The 21458-nt window shown below is 39.7% G+C and overlaps 1 protein-coding gene across 5 annotated transcripts in view; it reads right to left on the reverse strand.

The window, feature by feature from the left end:
• The window catches only part of mask (multiple ankyrin repeats single KH domain), a 105721-nt gene that overhangs the window by 41599 nt on the left and 42664 nt on the right, over positions 1 to 21458 (reverse strand). For all 5 annotated transcript variants that reach the window (XM_067763395.1, XM_067763394.1, XM_067763391.1 and 2 more), the window contains 6 exons: positions 15146 to 15416; positions 14977 to 15076; positions 14458 to 14917; positions 2115 to 4133; positions 1937 to 2048; positions 1351 to 1859 (listed from right to left, as the gene is read on the reverse strand). In XM_067763395.1, the coding sequence (XP_067619496.1) occupies positions 1351 to 1859; positions 1937 to 2048; positions 2115 to 4133; positions 14458 to 14917; positions 14977 to 15076; positions 15146 to 15416 (3471 nt within the window). The remainder of the gene's footprint in view (positions 1 to 1350; positions 1860 to 1936; positions 2049 to 2114; positions 4134 to 14457; positions 14918 to 14976; positions 15077 to 15145; positions 15417 to 21458) is intronic.

A 21458-nucleotide genomic window follows, 5' to 3' on the forward strand; every position in this document is an offset into this window, starting at 1 on the left:
TGTATAGCTTCTCCAAACCCAATTGTCAACCTCACCTATCCGCGGCGAATCCTGTTTCACTAACAGACGAGGCTCTGGCGACCCTAAGCTCCTCGTGGAACTTGGGTTGGGGAGGAGGGGATGGCCTGAAGGTTTAATGTGGCCACATAAATCGTTCCCGAGATAGTCGGGCTTAGAGTTGTGCTTTTTCGTTCATTTCAGAGATTCGAATCTTTCGTTCTTTTTCTGATGAACGAACAAGTTGTTCTTTTTGTTCATTTGTTCTTTTTTTTTCAAGCAAATTTGTTCACTGCTGCTCTCCCCGCGGAAAAAGCCAACAAGTATAGATTGGGGTGTGTATGCAGCAATGCTTTGTGTAGGTATATTTAAATGTGTTATGAATAAATAAGTTAATATATATATGTATAATTAACTTAAAAAAAAGTTACAAATTTCGGAAGATCCAGGGAATTGAAAGAGTATAGACACAAATTGTAAATATGAACTTTTCAAGTTTAATAAATGTTATAATTAGTTTCTTACAAAACATGTTTTTCATAAATAGTCCATACATATATTGTTGTAGCAGTGCCACACACAAAGATGACCACACATATCTTTAGTGTAAGTGGCATGAATTTACGTATGTATGTTCGCGAACGAGATGAGAGAAAGAATAACATTAGATAAAACGAAATAAAGGAACAAATAGAACCGAAATCGAAGATCTAGTTCACTTGTTCAGTTGAGAGACCCGGTCAATTGAACAAGTTCAGAACGAAACGACCCAACTCTGGTCGGGCTAGCACCTTAACGGTGCTGTGGTACCGGAGCGTACCGGATCTGTATCCGGCAAAGGACCATCACATCGATAACACTCCCCAAATCCTTCGGGGAGCAACCTTATAGCTACAACAACAATACTCCCCGAAGGTTTTGGGGAGTTTTATCGATGTTGATGGTCCTATGCCGAATATAGATCCGGTACGTTCCAGTAACAAGCGCAATTGAGACACTAGCCCGACCATCTCGGGAACGATTAATATGCGGAAGCTCCGAAGCTGTAAAGCTTTGTATTGCGATTATCAACCTCTTGAATCCCTGGAGTGCAATTAATAGCACATTAAAACCGGACCCGGAAAGGCCTATCAACATCATTAACACTCCCCAAAACCTTCGGGGACTGTCTATAACAACAAGATCCATACTCGAAATTAAATTGAAACTAAAACCGGCTTCGAAACCAAAGACGGTCCTAAAACACAATCGATATGCGAACTGGAACTGATATTTAAAATGACACGAAAATCAAAAACGCACCCACAGACCCCTAAAGTAATACACTATACCATTTTCGCTAGGCATACTTACCAATTTGTTATAGATTGATACCATTTGGTTTTGTTGCAGTACAGGCGATTGTGGAAATACAGTTTTACGAAAATTTTTATTATCCTTTTTAGATACTGGCTTGGCTTTGGGCCTATCGCTTATGGCTGTGCTTTGAGAAACTTCCGATGGTGTAGTAATTTGAGTGCTCTTTTGATTCAAATTGTTATTGTTGCCTTTATTGTTAACATTACGTATATTTTGTAGATTATTTACCGCTGACATTGCCTCTAAGGCAGCAGCTGCTACGCCGCTATTATTATATTGCTGTGTATTAAGCATAGCAGTTGTAAGATCTTGATGTTGGCGTAGTTCGCCTGCTGTCTCAGCTACAGTATTGGCATCTAATAGCTCTATCATCATATTATCCGAAGGCATGGTTAACATTTGTTGGGATTGACCAACGTCGGCCGAATCACCAGCTAAGAATATGGAAGTAATTTCATTATTGCCCAAAGTAGCAACACCAGTATTATCGGTACATAAATAATCTGGAATTATATCAATCATATATTCACACATGTATATATACACCAAAACAAACTGTGTGTGCACAAAACAAACTTACCAGTTATAGCACTATTAGCCATGCTCTCAACGCCTTCGATTCCAGTCAAATCCATATAACTAACAGGTGGCAAAGCATTTGTGGCAGTATCTGATTTACTTTCAATACCAAGCTTTAACGAAATGTTAAGAATTTTCGCATATGGTACGTTACTTTCGTTTATTTTACATTTACTCACTTTTTGGAATTCATGTTTGAAGAAACAGCGCCGCATAAAACATCGATTTTGTTGTTGTTCGTCTGTTTCTCCACCCACATCCACCACTGTACCACTGCCATCGTCACCTAATGGCTGCGAGCGTACTTCATCTGGTTGTTGTTGTTCCTGTTGATGCATTGGATCTAATTGGAATTGGTGCTGATGCTGTTGTTCAAGTGTTATATTGCCTGTATTTGTTGTTGTCGCCAGATTAAGTTCGAAAGGCGCTGGCGGTTGACGATTTTTTCGCGAAGAGTTATTGCCCTTTGCCTTCATTGAAGGTTGCACAGCATGTTGCTGCATATGTGCTTGTAATTGAAACTGTTGTTGTTGTTGTTGTTGTCCACCGCCATTACCCACGGGTGGGGCTGGTGGTGCCTTCTGAGGTGGTGTTAATGCATTTATGTTTGTCATATCCAGATCGAAATGTTTGCGTTGGTTATTATTATTGTTTTGAGCCGGCAATGAAGATTGTTGTGGTTGTTGTTGTGATAGGGTTAGGCCCTGTTCAAAACCAGTTTGCAAATGAAAGAGACGCGATTTAGCAATTAATGCCTCCTGTTGTTGTGCGCTTAGCGAGTTAATGTCAATGGCAGCGAATTCGTCTCCATTTGCATCCGTTGCAGATGTTATTGGTAATTGGTCATCAGCGTAAGCGACGGTGGTTGTACTTGTTACAATGTTGTTGTTCGTACCATTTGTATTTGCCATAGTGGTGGCGGTATACTGTTGCTGGCTGAATTGTTGTTGTTGATTTGAAACACGTATTGCTTCAGACACTTGTATACCGGGCGGAGCGTTTAGCTGTTGCAACTGCTGCTGGAATTGTTTTTGTTGTTGTGAGTTTATAAAACGGAGTTGGCCATTCGTCGTATTATTATTGTTGACTCCTGCTGTAGTTGCAGGGGTGTTGCCAACATTAGCAGCAGCCGCTGCAGCAGCAGCTGCCGCCGCCGATTGTAATTCATTCTGATGGTTCTGCACAAACAATGGGTATTTGAAAAGTAATTCGACAACACGCGTATGCCCACCTTTAGCTGCTTCAATTAACATGGTACTATTGTCTTTCAGTTTGTGAAAGGGATCTGCACCGCTCTTCAGCAATAACTCTACTACAGCCTGATGACCGCCAGCACATGCTAATGAAAGTGGTGTATGATCGTTACTGCTGCTCGGCTTATTGACATCAGCGCCTTTTTGTATAAGAAATTTCACAGTACACAAATGACCAGCGCGACAAGCCTTCATCAACGGTGTACGCCCGCCCTCGGATTCATGTTCCAATTCTGCGCCATAGCTGAGTAGCACCTCTGCGGCATCAGTATGTCCATTTTCACAGGCATGCGTGAGAGCCGTATCACCTGTCTGTGTAACTGCATGCACATTCGCCTTATTCTGCAATAGGAAGCGCACCAAATCAGTATGGCCTTCTTGTGCAGCCTCCATGAGCGGTGTAGATGCCCCTAACTCCAGATTTGCACCCTCCTTAATCAGAAATTCTGCAACCTCACTAAAGCCACCACAACAGGCGAGCGTAAGTGCGGTCTCCTGGGTTTCTTCAGTAGTTGCATTTATATCGGCACCCTTACTCAAGAGAAGCGCAACCATTTCCTCGTGACCTTCACGCGCAGCCTCCATAAGTGGCGTATAGCCTTCGTCGTTGACTTCCTCAATATTAGCGCCACGTTCAATTAAAAGCGTAGCCAGCTCAACATGACCACCACATGCAGCTAAAGTTAGTGGCGATTCAAATGAATCAGTGGGCATATTAACTTGAGCACCCGAATCTAGGAGTAAGCGTGCAACTTCAACATGGCCATCCATAGAAGCTTCCATAAGTGCGGTATGCATTTCATCCGTTTTGTGCTCTTGATCGGCGCCGGCTTGAAGTAGGAAACGCACCATATTCAAATGACCCTTATAACAAGCTAACGTCAAAGCGCTCTCTTTGAACTCATTTGAATGGGTATTGATACCGGCGCCATGATCCAAAAGAACCTAAAAATTAAAAGAAATAAAACTTAAAAATACTAAATAACTGTAAACACAGGCATATGTACATATATGCCTGTACATATATATATACAGGGCCGGGGAGAGGGGGCGGGGGGGGAGGGCAGCCGGGGCAATTGCCCTGGGGCGCGGAAGGTTTTTGGGAGCCCAGCAAGGCAAAGCAGTATTGACAGTACTCTAACTAGGATTTCATAGATACATACATATTTTGTTGCTACAAAAAATTGTTTTAAAATCGAAAATCACTTAACTTAAATCATAGGCATCCGATCAAATACTATGGGGCATAGTCATAGTCGAAATAAAATGTGATTTTAAGTTAGATAAACGTTTTTGACATATTTTTATAAGCGCTATCTCTTAAAAATGCTTCAACTAACTTAAAATCACATTTTATTTCGGCTTCTTAACGACTTAAGGGGTCGCCATTTTCTTCAAATCATACTCCATACTACTCTAAAAAAACGGAGAAAGAGTAAAGCGTGATTGGCTCGTTTGGAGTGCAACAAAACAAGCGCTTTTTTGTTTTCCATGCCGGCTTTTCAGCAAAATTTCCGAAAATACCCGATCAGCTTTGACAAAATTTTCAGGTTATTCCAAAGAAAAAGGTTGGAAGAGGTTACACGACAAAATTCCTGAATATGAAAATACTCAATATATATAGAGTGGCGCCAATATGAAATGAGAATTCGAAATGCAACTTCAGTGGATTTTCTCTTAGCGGAAACCCTTAAAAATGAAGCAGCTCGCTGGAGAGATACTTCGCAGAATTCTTGATGTTGTTTTATTTCTTGGAGAAAAGGGATTGGCATTTAGAGGGGATAATTCATTGATCGGAAATCCAAAAAATGGAAACTTTCTTGGTATTTTGGATCTGATCAGCAATTATGACCCCCTATTGCATGAACATTTGGAGAAGGTGAGGGAATCTCAAACGAAAAAGAATCATCTCCAAGCACATTATTTGTCTGATGGAATACAAAATGAGTTGTTGTTGTTGTTGTAGCAATGCTTCGCCCCACCTAACAGCCGCGACCGATCACAAATTGTCATCAATATCCTCTAACGGGAGTCCAAGGAAACTTGCCGTTTCAACAGGGGTGGACCATAAGGAAAGGGGTGTTAGAGGCGTTGGATCCACATTACAATATAAGAGATGGTTGGTGTCATGTGGGGACACATTGCAAGCGGGGCATACATTTTGTATGTCGGGGTTGATTCTGGATAGGTAAGAGTTTAACCTGTTACAGTATCCAGAACGAAGTTGAGCAAGAGTGACACGTGTTTCCCTGGGGAGTATGATTTCCTCTTCCGCGAGTTTTGGATACTTTTCTTTAAGTACTGGATTCACCGGGCAATTCCCGGCATAAAGGTCCGACGCCTGTTTATGGAGTTCACCAAGGACCTGCTTGTGTTTTTTCGCTTCAAACGGCTGGGTTCTCAGGTGCCGTATTTCCTCAAAATGCTTACGGAGATGACTCCTTAAGCCCCTAGGCGGTGCTGGTTCATCAATCAGATGTCTGTTGGGATGCTCAGGTTTCTGGGTATTCAACAGGAACTGTTTGGTCAGCATCTCATTTCTCTCCCTGATGGGGAGTATTCTCGCCTTATTATGCAGATGGTGTTCTGGGGACATAAGAAGACAGCCATTGGCAGTTCTGAGAGCAGTATTTTGGCAGGCCTGTAGCTTCTTCCAGTGGGTAATTTTTAGGCTTGGCGACCATATGGGTGACGCGTAGCACGTAATCGGCTGGCTAATTGCTTTGTATGTAGTCATGAGCGTTTCTTTATCTTTTCCCCAGGTACTGCCAGCGAGGGATTTGAGGATTTTGTTACGGCTCTGAATTCTCGGAACAATTGCGGCTGCGTGCTCACCAAAATGTAGAATCTGATCAAACGTCACACCCAAGATTTTGGAGTGTAGGACAGTGGGTAGCGTAGTGCCATCGACGTGCATGTTCAAAATGGTCGATGTTTGGGACGTCCATGTTCTAAATAAGGTCGCGGAAGATTTAGTCGGTGATAATGCCAACTGGGTTCATAGAAATCTGCGCAAGTCAAGTAATTAGAAAGATAGAAGGCGAGAGAAAGTCCGTCAAGTATTACACAGTAATAGTGGATGCAACCCCTGATTCGGCGCATATTGAGCAGACTGTTTTATATTGCATTATGTTTGATTAGACAGGGACCCCGGAAAATGGAAAATCCAAGAACGCTTCTTAGAGTTTGTCGATTGTAACGCAAAAACAGGAGACGCTATCGCTGAGCTGATTGGCAGCACTATAAAAAAGCACAGTATTCCACTGGATGACTGCCGTGGGGAAGGGTATGATATTGGCAGTAATATGAGCGGTCATTACAAAGTAGCCCAGTCATATCGTGAGAGATAACTCCCTGGCAATATTTGGACCTTGTGCTTGTCATAGTTTAAATTTATGTGGAGTGCAAGCTGCTGAATGTTGTGCAGAAGTCATCACATTCTTCGGTATTATGCAGAAATTGTATAATTTCTTTAGCGCAAGCCCTCGGAAATGGGAAATTCTCAAGGAAAAAACTAATTGCTCCTTGCACAGCATGTCACAAACACTCGTGTGGATAGTGTGAAACCTTTCGCAACCCACATTCCCCAAATATTGAAAGCTACTGATGAAATCAAGCTCTTGAATCTGAGTTCAGAAACAGTAACGGATTTGAAAGGTATTGAAGCATATATGGGGAAATTTGAGTGTATCCTCTTAGCCTCAATTTGGCTCAAAGTGTTGACGGTAATCAACCATCGAAATCTGGTACTGCAACCTAGAAATGCCACACTGGACGTGGAAACAGAAAATATAGGTAGCCTGATTGATGAGCTGAAGAAGTTCAGGGATCAATGGTCGATCATACGTCAAGAAAGTAAGGTTCTGGCAGGGAGTATAGGAGTTGTGAATACCTTCGCAGAGAAATACCTTCACCTGCGTGTGATTCCGAAACTCAATTCAAACAGCAAGTTTTTTACCTTCTTTTGGACTGCTTGATTGGTAACATGACAAGACGTTTCGAAGCCGTAAATGACATTGCGATTAAATTTAGTTTTTTGTGGAAGTATGAGGATCTGACGGAAAAAGCGCTCAGAGAAAAGGCAGCGGCATTCTGCACGATATATGGTATCGATATTTCTACGGATCTAATAGATGAAATCATTCATCTCAAAGCCATCCACTTAGCAAATTTGGGATGTGACTATCAACTTCTGAACAAATTTCATGACTTGAAGATGGAAGTATTATTTCCGAACATCTGCATAGCATTAAGAATATTTTGCACACTTCCAGTCAGTGCGGCTGAAGAGGAGCGTTCTTTTAGTATATGCAAACCAAAAAGCACAGAAGGTTTTCCTTGGCTGATTCAAGCTCTTAAAATGTACATATTGTCACGGATATTACCACCCCTAAGTTATACCATCACTAAGGCGATGCTAAGGCCATGCCAAGCAGTATTTACGTTAATAATCAAATCAAGTATACACATATATAAGGCAGCCCAGAGAGATGTCACACACAGATGCATTTACTTATACGGCTATGTGCGCGCGAGAGACTGTAAACTACAAACATTCACATCAATAATTCAATCTTTATGTGTTTACATAAACGAATAAATAATTGCGTCTACACATATGTACGTATACGAGCAGCGGAGCGGCAATGCACAAACACGTGCATATATCTTATCTCAGTGGTCACAAGAGAGGGCAATAATTTGTGCACGTAGTTGTGGCTGGCGATTTTGTAGCCGAAACAACTAGTAACCTCTGGAAATCGAAGAGCCTAGAAGTATGCAGCGTAAACTATAAAAGCGGTGCAGGCGAGTAAGATGTAATTCAGTTTGATTTGAGTTGATCAGCAGTTACGACTAAGAAGATATCTAGCGAGCAATACCAGTATTATTTTGATTAGTGGAGTTTCATTTGAGCTATCAGTTTGGTTATTAAGCTATTCGTTGCACAGTTTGAGTGTTATTGTGAAGCATTTTAATAAAGGCCATTTTTCCATTATTCAATATTGGAGTTATTTATTCAACAGTTTAGCGATACGAACCTAGCAAAAGGGGAAAATAAGAGGATTTGCAGCAAATTCGTTACAATTGGTGTCAGAAGTGGGATTGTTGGATAAATTCTAGAGGACAACAAGGACATGGCAAAGTTCAGTGAATTGAGGATCCAGCAGCTGAAGAAGGAGTTGGAGAGCCGTGGATTGAATACAAGCGGCGTTAAACTTGAACTTCAGGCACGGCTACGAGAGGCAATGGAAGCAGAAGGAATTGATGTGGAAGAGTATGTCTTTCATCTTGATGGCGAGGAGACAACGAAAATTGAAGAGAAAAACGAAACATCGCAGACGGTTAGCAGCACAGACTTGAACATGATATTGGCTGCAATATCTGCACAAACATCGACAGTAGCATCAATGTCGTCGCAACTGGCATCTCAACTGGAAGCACAAGAGGCACGTATAACAGAAATGTCATCACAAATATCCACCAACATGTCATCACAACTGGAAGAACAGAAAACGTATATGTCATCACAGATGGAATCCCAGGAGACACGTATCTCAGAAATGTCGTCGCAAATGTCATCTCAACTGGAAGAACAGAAGACATATATGGCATCGCAACTGGAAGAACAGAAGACATATATGATATCTCAGTTGGCTCAGCAGTTGAAAGCGCAAGACGATCGCATATCATCGCAGTTGGAGGGTTTTAGTGAACGACAAGATAAAATGGAAGCTGAGATGGATGCTTTGAAAGATCGGATTCAGCAGTTACAATTAAATCGTCCAGCAGTTTCAGCAAGTAATCCAAAGGTAAAAACACCATCCTTTGACGGTTCTGTTCCTTTCCAGGTCTTTAAGCTACAGTTTGAGAAGACCGCAGCAGTGAACAACTGGAATGTGGAAGATAAAGTTGCCGCCTCTTCGTAGCATTGAAAGGACCAGCTGCCGAAATCTTACAGACTATTCCAGAGTACGAACGGAACAGTTATGACGCATTGATGGCTGCTGTAGAACGGCGATACGGAAGCGAACACAGGAAACAGATATTTCAAATAGAATTGCAAAACCGCTACCAAAAAGCTAACGAGACTTTGCAGGAGTTTGCTTCGGACATTGAAAGATTGGCTCATCTTGCAAATGCGGATGCACCCGTGGAATACACGGAAAGAGTGAAGATTCAGAGCTTTATAAATGGCATACGGGACGTCGAAACGAAGCGAGCCACATACGCGAACCCAAAGCAAACATTTTCTGAAACGGCATCCCATGCATTGACTCAGGAAACGGCGTCATTATTGAGTAAACCAGCATACAAAGGTCATCGTGTGGAAGTAGAAAGGCCGGAGTGGGTAGATACAATTTTGGAAGCTCTGAAGGGATCACAACAGAAAAATGCCGGAGTTATGAAATGTTTCAAGTGCGGTAACCCAGGTCACATTTCACGTCATTGCAGTAGCAATTCCAATAGTTCCAACAATGTGGGTGGCCGTAAACGCAGAGCTGAAGGAGACGATCAAATCTCCAAATCCACTCAATCGTTAAACTAAAGCGAGTCAGCCGCAAGGGGCGACAGCTGGCTCCCTCAATTGAATGCCCCATAATCTCTATCTCGCAAATTGGAAGAAGGTCAAGCAATCTTACTGTCGGAGGACATGTGGATGGAAAAGAACGTTTACTAACTGTAGATACGGGTGCATCCCATTCCATTATTCGATCAGATTTAGTCAACAAGAAGATAAGACCATTGCTTGGAGCAAGATTACGTACAGCCACGGGAGAGGACACCCAGGTAATTGGAGAAGTAGAATGTGAAGTAGCAATTGGGAACGTCACGGTACTTCACAATTTTATAGTGGCAGGTATTGTTGATGAAATCATAATTGGAGTGGACTTCTTAATCAACCAAGGCATCAAGATCGATATGCAAAGCAAGACGATGCGATATAAGAACATGGATGTGCCACTTAATTTCGGCTACGAGAGAGGCTACAGCAGTAAACGAGTGCTGGTGGAAGAGAGTCAGCAAATACCACCAAAATCAGAAGCAGTCATCTGGGCAAAGGTAGATGGAGATTGTGGGACAAACAAATTGTGGGTTGTCGAAGCAGCAAATAAATCAGCACTGAACATACTTGTAGGAAAAACCCTGGCTATGACAAAACAAGATGGACGTATTCCGGTAAGAGTACTCAATGAGTTCAAGTCACCATTCAATTTGACCAAAGGAGCTATTTTGGGAAGATGCCAAGAGGCCGAAGTAGTTATTAACTGTGAACAGCTCCAGGAATACGTTTCATCTAGTAATACTGATCTTTCAAATGATATCACGGCATGGACGCATGGACTAGAGGAAGCCTATCAGAGTAAGGCAAAACAACTGCTCCTAAAGTACGCGAACATATTTGACCAGGATGATTCTAAACCAGGCCGCACCAACGTTGTGAAACACCAAATTAACACTGGAGATGCGAAGCCGATCCGTCAAGCTCCACGTAGTGTTCCACTGGCGAAGCGGGAAGTTGTGAGTCAAATCATTCAAGAAATGAGCGACAGCGGCGTCATCGAACCATCAGCTAGTCCATGGAGCTCACCGGTAGTACTTGTAAAAAAGAAGGATGGAAAAATGAGGTTTTGCGTGGACTACCGGAAGTTGAATGACGTAACGAAAAAGGATAGCTACCCATTGCCAAGAATTGACGACACTCTGGACTCGCTATCTGGTACGAAATGGTTTTCCACGCTGGACTTGAAAAGCGGCTACTGGCAAGTGGAGGTGAAGGAGGAAGATAAAGAGAAAACAGCCTTCAGTGTCGGTGATGGTCTTTGGCAATTTACAGTGATGCCTTTTGGACTTTGTAATGCACCAGCTACTTTTGAGAGACTCATGGACCAGGTACTGAAAGGACTACATTGGAAAACATGCTTGGTGTACCTGGACGACATCATCGTATTGGGCAAGAGTTTTTATGAACATCTAAAGAACTTGGAGGAAGTTTTCCAGAGAATAGCTGGCGCTGGTATGAAGTTAAGTCCCAAAAAGTGTACGCAGTTTAAAAAGGAAGTAAATTATTTGGGCCACAAGGTAACTACAGAAGGTGTCTGTACAGCGAATGAAAAGATAGAGGCAGTAAAGGATTGGCCAAGACCACAGAACCTACATGAATTGAGAAGTTTTCTTGGGCTGTGCACATATTACCGCCGATTTGTACCAAATTTTTCCAGCGTAGCCCATAGCCTCCATGAGCTTACAAGAAAAAACAAAGCTTTTGAATGGAAGAAGGAGCAAGAAGTGGCTTTCCAAACATTGAAGGAGCGTTTGTGCACTGCCCCAATGTTAGCATATCCGATTCCAGGAGCAACATTTATTCTGGATACAGATGCGAGTGGATATGCTATAGGAGGCGTTTTATCACAACTGGTCGATGGACAGGAGAAGGTAGTTGCATATTACAGCCGTTCGATTGGAAAACCAGAGAGGAACTACTGTGTTACGCGGAGAGAGCTGTTGGCATTGGTAGACTGCATTAAACATTTTCACAAATACCTCTACGGCCAGCGATTCCGTGTCAGGACAGATCACGCAGCGTTGAAATGGCTTCTGCAGTTCCGTAATCCGGAAGGACAATTGGCACGGTGGATCGAGCGACTACAAAGCTACGACTTTTCCATTGAGCATCGAAAAGGTAGTACCCATGGAAATGCTGATGCAATGTCACGAAGACCATGTAGTTTGGAATGCAAGCACTGTTCAAAAGCCGAGGCTAAAGAAGACATTATAGATGTCCGGCTAATGAATATAACATGTACAGATGAATGGGACAAGGAACAGCTAAGAAAGTGCCAGCTAGAAGATGCAGATCTGTCACGTGTTATGCAAGGGCTCGAACGAAATGAAAGACCAAACAGAGAAGAGATGTCAGCAGAGAGTCCCATTGCGAAGTCATATTGGGCACAGTGGAACAGTTTAGAATTGATATCCGGTTGCCTTCATCGAGTATGGGAGAGTGAGGATGGTAAATACAAGAATAAACTGATAGTTGTTCCCAGAAAGAGGATTCCTGACGTGCTCAGCGAGCTGCATAATGGTCCAAGCGGAGGTCATCTTGGAATCACGAAGACGCTCGAGAAGATTAAACAGAGATTCTATTGGGTTGGTTGCCGTCAGTCGGTCACTGAGTGGATTGCGAACTGCGAGGTTTGCAGCAGAGCGAAAGGGCCCAGAACACGAAGTCATGGCCAGATGAAGCAATATAACTCAGGTGCGCCATTTGAAAGGATCGCCATGGATGTCGCAGGTCCATTTCCTACTAGTAACCGCGGAAACAAATACGTACTGGAGGTTATGGATTATTTCAGTAAATGGCCAGAGGTATACCCAATCCCAAACCAAGAAGCAGAAACAGTAGCAGAAGTGGTTAAAAACGATGGGTTGCAAGGTATGGTGTACCAATGGAGTTACATTCTGACCAAGGCAGGAATTTCGAATCAGCTGTGTTCCAGGAAATGTGTAAGTCATTGGGCATTCGAAAAACACGGACAACTGCATTGCATCCTCAATCCGATGGTATGGTAGAACGATTCAATAGAACATTGGAGGAGCACTTAAGGAAAGTAGTAGACAAATACCATAAAGAATGGGATACCCGCATACCATTATTCTTGATGGCTTACCGATCAGCAGTGCATGAGACAACGGGCCAAACCCCTGCAAAAGTAATTTTTGGCAATGACCTTAGACTGCCAGCTGATTTGAAGTTTGGGATAGATGCCAATGCGGAGAGAAATGTCAGGAAATCCACTAGTGATTTGGAAGAAGAGCTAAGAGAAATACATGATCTGATAAGGCAACGAACAAAGATTATGAGTGACAAGATGAAAGCCAGATACGATAAAGCAATTAATTCAGAAGATTTTCAGGAAGGAGATTTGGTGCTGTTATACAATCCACAACGTAAAAAAGGTTTGTCCCCGAAATTGCAGTGTAATTGGGTAGGCCCATACAAAGTTGTAAAACGGATCAACGATGTAGTGTACCGCATACAAACCATCGGTAAACTACGAACCAAAATGAAAGTGGTCCATTTGGAAAGGCTGGCAACGTTTAGATCGAGAGATTTGTCTGATCGGGACGATCAGACTTAGGTGGAGGGCAGTGTCACGGATATTACCACCCCTAAGTTATCCCATCACTAAGGCGATGCTAAGGCCATGCCAAGCAGTATTTACGTTAATAATCAAATCAAGTATACACATATATAAGGCAGCCCAGAGAGATGTCACACACAGATGCATTTACTTATACGGCTATGTGCGCGCGAGAGACTGTAAACTACAAACATTCACATCAATAATTCAATCTTTATGTGTTTACATAAACGAATAAATAATTGCGTCTACACATATGTACGTATACGAGCAGCGGAGCGGCAATGCACAAACACATGCATATATCTTATCTCAGTGGTCACAAGAGAGGGCAATAATTTGTGCACGTAGTTGTGGCTGGCGATTTTGTAGCCGAAACAACTAGTAACCTCTGGAAATCGAAGAGCCTAGAAGTATGCAGCGTAAACTATAAAAGCGGTGCAGGCGAGTAAGAAGTAATTCAGTTTGATTTGAGTCGATCAGCAGTTACGACTAAGAAGATATCTAGCGAGCAATACCAGTATTATTTTGATTAGTGGAGTTTCATTTGAGCTATCAGTTTGGTTATTAAGCTATTCGTTGCACAGTTTGAGTGTTATTGTGAAGCATTTTAATAAAGGCCATTTTTCCATTATTCAATATTGGAGTTATTTATTCAACAGTTTAGCGATACGAACCTAGCAAAAGGGGCAAATAAGAGGATTTGCAGCAAATTCGTTACAATATTTAGAAAAAGTTAATGTAAGCAAATCAAACAATAATATCTAACATTTATGTAAGTGCTCCAGTAAATCTTATTTTATATGAAATGTGAATTGAAAAATTTATGTATGTTATGTTATTTTTTTTACTGGATTGAGTTTATTTTTTAGGGGGGCCCGTAAACGCGAACTGTCCTAGGGGCCCGGCTCGGCTCTCTGCGGCCCTGTATTTTTTACATAGCATCAAATGAGATCAAACTTTTTCATTGACTGCCGCATACACCAAACACTTCACGATTTCGATTCATAACTTAATCTCAGAAGTGTTGCGCTTAGTAACATACGACATTATAACTTTCTCAAATCTCGGATTATCATCATGTGCTAACATACGGAGTACTGCTTAGCGTTATATCTTCTTACCTTAGCTACCTCAACATGTCCAGCTGAAGCTGCTTCCATTAGTGGTGTATGCCCATTTTCATTTTGTTCCTCTACATTTGCACCATGCTTAAGAAGTTCTTTTACTACTTCCACATGACCACCGGCACAAGCAAACATTAACGGCGTGTTACCAGTGGCACAATGAGCATTCACATCAGCATTATGGCTTAGCAGCAGTTTGACAATTTCCAAATGACCAGCAGATGCTGCTTCCATTAATGGTGTGCAATCCTTTTGACCCTTATCTTCTACTTGCGCTGCCTGCATAGCCAATAGTACCTGAGCAAGCTCATAGTAACCAGCTGAGCAAGCCATTGACAATAGGGATTCCCCATCATCAGTGGATTCACTAATATTAACATTACTTTTGCTTAGCAAACGGCGTACAGTTGGAACATCATTGTCGGTGCAGGCAGCAATAAGGGTCTGAGAGAATATGCTATAAAAATAATATTTTATTATAGTTAAACTTTTTTAAACTTTTCAAGTTGCACTTACGTTTTATCACGTGCTGTAGTGGCACCACGCATTTTTGTTAAAGCTTGTTTAGTCTCATCGATTGCATGGGTGGCATGCCGTAACACAGGTGGCTTATCACCTAAATTAGTGGGATATGTACATATATTAGTAAACTTTTTAAAATTAATATATTCGCTTTAAAATTCACCTTCGAAGAGAGCTGAACATCGATCATTATTAGGATCAAGTAGAAAATTGCCGCCGGTCTCAGTAGGATCTGGAATTTCTTCATCTTCATCCTCCTCTTCCTCCTCAGAGCCAACTGAGAAATTACCGCTCACTTCATTTGGCGGATCCTCGTCTTCTTCATCTTCATCGTCAATCTCCTCTTCTTCGTCATCCTCATCCTCATTGTCTTCCTCAGATACATTATCATCCTCGTGACCACAGCTATCGGCATCAGACTCGGGAATGTCGTCCTTACAAAAACAAGTTCAAACATTACAAATTATTTATCTTAAAGCAAAAGCTTTTTAGTGATGAACATAAAGTGACTAATTTTATTTTAAATAAATAATAATTTTTAGCATTTTATTCTAGTGTCTCTTTGTAAATATATTATGTATGAACACTTGTAAATCGTACATGCACCTGCGTAAAAAAAAACAAAAATTATTTGCAAATTTCATCAGTTAGTTGCTTTTTTTTAATTTCCAATATTAAAAACATTTCAATGCATTGTAATATGAAAGCTATGAGAACTAATTTAGGCAACGTCTCGAAAAATTTCAGAAATTCGAAGTTTTTAAAAATGTATGTACTATATGAAATTTCGAAGCTCTTTGCAATAACGGAGGCCATGTATAACAATTTCGAAATTTTTTTCGATAAAGTTAAAACACCAATCGGAAAAAATGTCCAAAAATCCATTGTCAGGAAGATTATTAAAAACGTTTCGATTTTTTTTTTTCGGAAACGTTTGCAAAATACGTTTCCTAAAATTCTAAATCAAATGTTTTTTTTTTGAAGCCTTTAAAAACATCGAATTTTAAAATTTATCCAATTAGGTTTTCGAAACTAGTTTAGATAGCTTTCGTAATACAATTCATCAAGGCTTTATAAAATCAAAGAAAATAAAATCACTAAAAATTTGCAAATCATTTTTGTAACTGGTTTTGTTATTGGCGGAATGAATATGCTCGCATTCTTGTGTCTTTGGCCACCAACATGGGAATCTTCTACAATTTATTCCAGTTAATGTTCACGGTTAATTAGCGTTAGCTGCTTTAATACCATTCTACAAAATATTTATAATCAGCCCAATTCTAAACAAAAATTCCGTGCGAGTTTTTTCCCTTCTCCCATTCCTCGTATTCTAAATAAAAATTCCTTGTGAGTTTTTTCACTTCTCCCTTTCCTCCTATTCTGAACAATGTTCGAAAAGGCGGAAACCGGTTACGGGAGAAAAGTAGGTATTACCCCGTATTGCGAGTGTGGATCGGAATATAATCGACTATTTGTCGATTCCATTTTTTGCATTTAATATTATTACTATGCAAATTCATCGCCAAATCTTTGGACCATTATAAACAGTTATCTTGTACAAGACATATTTTGCTATTTTTTCAACTTTTCGGTGTATATAACATAATTTATATACATTATAAAGATAATCGATTATCGCTCAGCGGTCGAATATCTACTGCAATCGACACTCGCAATAGGGGGGATTATGAATGTGAGGGAGAGGGAGATTTCTCTGCCATTTCATAGGAGTTTTTTCACTTGTTAAATTAAAGGGAATGCATCAAAATAGTTAAAGGAAATTGGTTGGTTTTCTTGTAAAATATGTATGTACATTTTACCACAATATTCTTTATTTTAAGTCGAAAAGTATATTATAAGCAACGGAAGAGCTCTTGGTATATTTGATGCAGCCATCCAGAAATTGCGCAAGGATTTTTTAAGAAGGCTTAAATAGATTTTGGCATATGGCGAAAGGCGAATTCAACTCGACTTGGGCGCCAGAAAATTGCTTTGCTGAATGTAAGCAGTCAACTACGGCGGATTTGTGTTATCCCGCCGTCTTCTTCTTCTTATGCTCCTCTGTTGATGTTGCTTTGGCACCAATTCATTACTCATTTCAGTGAATACCACATGAAATGCAATACTGTGCATTGTATATATTTTATTTCTTAATTTCAAAAAATTCGCAACAATAATTAAACTTTTCTATTTTTTAAACAAAATAAGAAATGCGCAACGAAATTTCAATTGACAAAACAGCTGACTTCGAAAATTCGAAATTCCTATTCCCCAATTATTGTTCTCCCTAGGAGAAAATAATTGGAGGAGTTTTTCCGCGGGAATAAAAAAATCCGCGAGAACAAAATTCCGAGGGAATATTTAGAATCGGGCTGAATATATTTCGTTAGCACATAGCATCCTATTGTATAACGAAAAATATGTAAATCAATTTTGAAAAGTTTTCGAAAACTTCGAAATGTTCACTTAGAAATTTCAAATACTCTTTGAGAATGTAGTCTTTTAGTTCAATCAAACAAACAACAAGGTTCAAACTACAAATCTCATATAATTCATGATGATTTTAGACAATTTTTTCCCAAGGGTGTTTAAGATTATACAAGCTTTGGATGAAAGAAAGTCTTAAAAACCCTTTTGAACATTTTTTCAAAATCTTTGAGACTTCGAGCATCGTTTGACTCAAAAATTTACGAAATATTTGCAATTTTTAGCAAAGACTCGAAACCTGTTTTAATTTAAAAATTTTATCGAAAATAGTTGAGAATTTTTTTACATACCGTTAGCTTAATGTGAAAATCACTTTTTTTGAAAAATTGTATTTTAATGCAGTTTTAAAACTGAATTCAAAATACATCGATCACAAAAAAAATATTAAAATTTTTCATTTTTACGTGCTGTGGGCAATGATGTGTAAATGTGCTAAGTGGTCAGCTGTTAAAAAATGTGCTAAGTCAATCTGTCAATAATATCATTCAGTCTAAAAGTACATGCTTTGTTGTTGTTGTTGTATTAACGACAAAGAAATTTTCCGAAGGCTTTGGGGAGTGTTACCGATGTTGATGGCCCTTTGCCGGATATAGATCCGGTACGTTCCGGTAACAAAGCACTGTTAAGGTACTTCTAGTTCGACCATCTCGGGAACGATTTATATGACCACATTAAACCTTCTAGGCCCTCCCCACTCCCTAGTTCCATGAGGAACTTGGGGTCACCAGAGCCTCGGCTGCCAATGAAACAGGATTCGCCACGGCTAGGTGAGTTGACAATTGGGTTGGATAAGCTATATATTGTGCTGGCAACCCCTTGAGAGGGTTGCGAACACAACCCCTTGAAATTGGATTTACCCAATTGAGACATGCCTTTGGTGTATGATAAATGCTTTGCTCTGACTATAATCTACTTCAATTCTTACATGTCGATAACTACATGCTTTCGTACAGACTAGTTAAAAATAGAAAACAATTCAAGCTTAAACTTATGTAAGCTGTTATTAGAATTAAGAACACTACTGAATCGATTTTCTAGATGTATAGTCCTAGTTATTAGTAGCATAATTCGTTTTATGAGTTATTTCGATAATCTATTATGCCGAAGATCACGCAGTGGAATATATGGAATGAACAAAGTAGATAAATCAGAGCAATTCGTGCTAAAGTTTATTACATTATACGCAAGCGTGAGTGAGATAATAGTTCTTCTGTCATGCAAAGCCTGAAGACCAAGCAATTTGTGACTGCTGGTATATGATGAGAGGCCGTCTGGCCAGTGAAGCATACGTAAAGCAATTTTGTAAAAAATTTCTCAATTTTATAGGAGTTAGATTCATAGAAAGGATTCCATATTATTGAGCAATATTCAATACCACTTCTGACCAAGGATATGTAAAGTGGCTTCAACGTCATAGGGTTCTTAAAGTCACTGGTGTTACGTCTACTGAACCCAACCATTGCAACAAATTTTGAAACAACGAAAGCAATGTGACTAGCAAAAGAGACCTTGGAGTCAAAAATTACACCCAAGTTCTTACTCTCTTGACAACGATTAAGAGATTTAGTTTGTGGATAAAGTATGTGGCAGTTGTCTTTGTGAAATAAGACACCACACAGCATTTGTTTGAATTCCAGATCAGAACCGATACAAATAAAACAAGTAAGGACGGGACTGTCTTCGGCTATGCCGAAGACTTCATACCTTTCATGAATGGGGCTGAACAATAATCTTATCCCGTTCGTAATCTCCGAATAATCGGATGTATAAGATAAGAAATATCTAGTGAACAGATCTACATACCTAAACGATTTTTAAGATAAATAAAAAATAAAAAATAGGTAGGTACTTTGTGTGAGGATGCAAAGTTTCAGGTTTTTTGTGGTCTGCGTGTAAAAACTATGACTATATACTATGTATACACCCGATCTCAATGATTTTTTCAGACATCAATATATGCTATACACGTAAGCATTTGGTGTAATTTGAAGCTTCTAGCTGTTAAAATGGGGCCGAAATCGCAAAAAAAAAATATATATATACTATATATACCATTATATATATTATATATATCACCGATCTCTATGATTTTTTGACACAACAATATATACTATATACGTAAGCAATCGGTGAAATTTGAAGCTTATAGCTGTTAAAATGGGGTAGAAATTGCGAAAAGTTTCTTATCTGAACAATCGGTTGTATGAGATATATACTATATATCAGGGATGCACCTTAACGTTAAGCTAATCGTTTATCAAAAAATTTCCACCGTTTCCGTTGAAACACTTCGAAATATTATCGATAAAGAAATTATCAAAATAAATTGTATCTCGTTTTTAACTGAAACGAAAAGCTTTCGTTAACGTTAAAAACGTTAACAAAGACGTGATACTTTATGTTTGAATTGTGCTGGCAATGCTATAGCAATTGTGAAGCCGTAAGGTGGCAACAACGAGCGCACATACACACACAAACTATGTAATTTGTTTGTGTAATTCGTTGGTGGTAATGTCAAAAATACTTTGAGAAATGTTCGTACTGTCAAAATTCATGAGAAAAGTTGCAATCAGCTTGGCTAATGCTTTCACCTTTAATGACTCCGCCATCAATCAGCTTTGCCAGCATAGTTTGAAATTAATAATCAACATAAACGATTTGATTTCGTTTTGATATGGCAGAAAACGAAACGAAATCATTTCGTTAATTTGACGATCTTAACGTTAATAAACGAAACGAAATGACTTCGTTTCGTTTATTAACGTTGATTATCGTAACGAAATGATATCGTTTCGTTGGTTAAGCATGCCTGCTATATATACAACCGATCTCTATGATTTTTTCAGACAACAATATATGCCATATACGTAAGCGTTCGGTGAAATTTGAAGCTTCTAGCTGTTAAAATGGGGCCGAAATCGCAAAAAAAAATATATATATACTATATATATACTATATATACCATCATATATATATTATATATATCACCGACCTCTATGATTTTTTGACACAACAATATATACTATATACGTAAGCAATCGGTGAAATTTGAAGCTTATAGCTGTTAAAATGGGGTAGAAATTGCGAAAAGTTTCTTATCTGAACAATCGGTTGTATGAGATATATACTATGTATACACCCGATCTCAATGATTTTTTCAGACAACAATATATGCTATATGCGTAACCATTCGCTGAAATTTGAACCCTCTAGCTCTTAAAAAAGGGCAGTAATTACGAAAAGTTTCTTATCTGAACAATTGGTTGTGGGGGATATATACTATATATACGACCGATCTCATCAATTTTTTCAGGCAACAATATGTGCAATATACGAAAGTATATGGTGAAGTTTGAAGCTTCAATCTGTTAAATTGAGTAAGATATTACAAAAATCCTCTTTTTCTGAAAAATCGGTTGTATGGAGGATATATGCTATAGTGGTCCGATCCGGCCGGTTCCGACAAATGTCTAATCGGACACCCAAATACACCTGCTCACCAAATTTTATCAAGATATCTCAAAAATTTAGGGACTAGTTTGCATACAAACAGACAGACGGACAGACAGACAGACGGACATGCCTAAATCAACTCAGCTCTTCATTCTGATTATTTCGGTATACTTAATGGTGGGTCTATCTATTTTCCTTTAAGGACTTACAATTTTGGGTTTCGTGACGAAATTAATATACCATTTCATTTTCATGAAAGGTATAATAAATAAATAAGTGTAGGGCGAGATAACCTCCGAAGAGATTTTAGGCCGAACATCTCTCCAATTTACGTCGTGCTCATTTTTTTTAATTTTTCCTATAAATTGGCGGGACGGGACCTAATTGTTTTATGCCGACTCCGAACGGCATCTGCGAGGCAGATGAGTTTTCACTGAGAGCTTTTCATGGCAGAAATACACTCGGAGTGCTTGCCAAACACTGCCGAGGGGCGACCCCTTTTAGACAAATTTTCTTCTAATTGAAAAACCTTATTT

This window comes from Eurosta solidaginis, chromosome 1 (genome assembly GCF_040869045.1).
Source record: "Eurosta solidaginis isolate ZX-2024a chromosome 1, ASM4086904v1, whole genome shotgun sequence".
Lineage (NCBI taxonomy): Eukaryota > Metazoa > Arthropoda > Insecta > Diptera > Tephritidae > Eurosta > Eurosta solidaginis.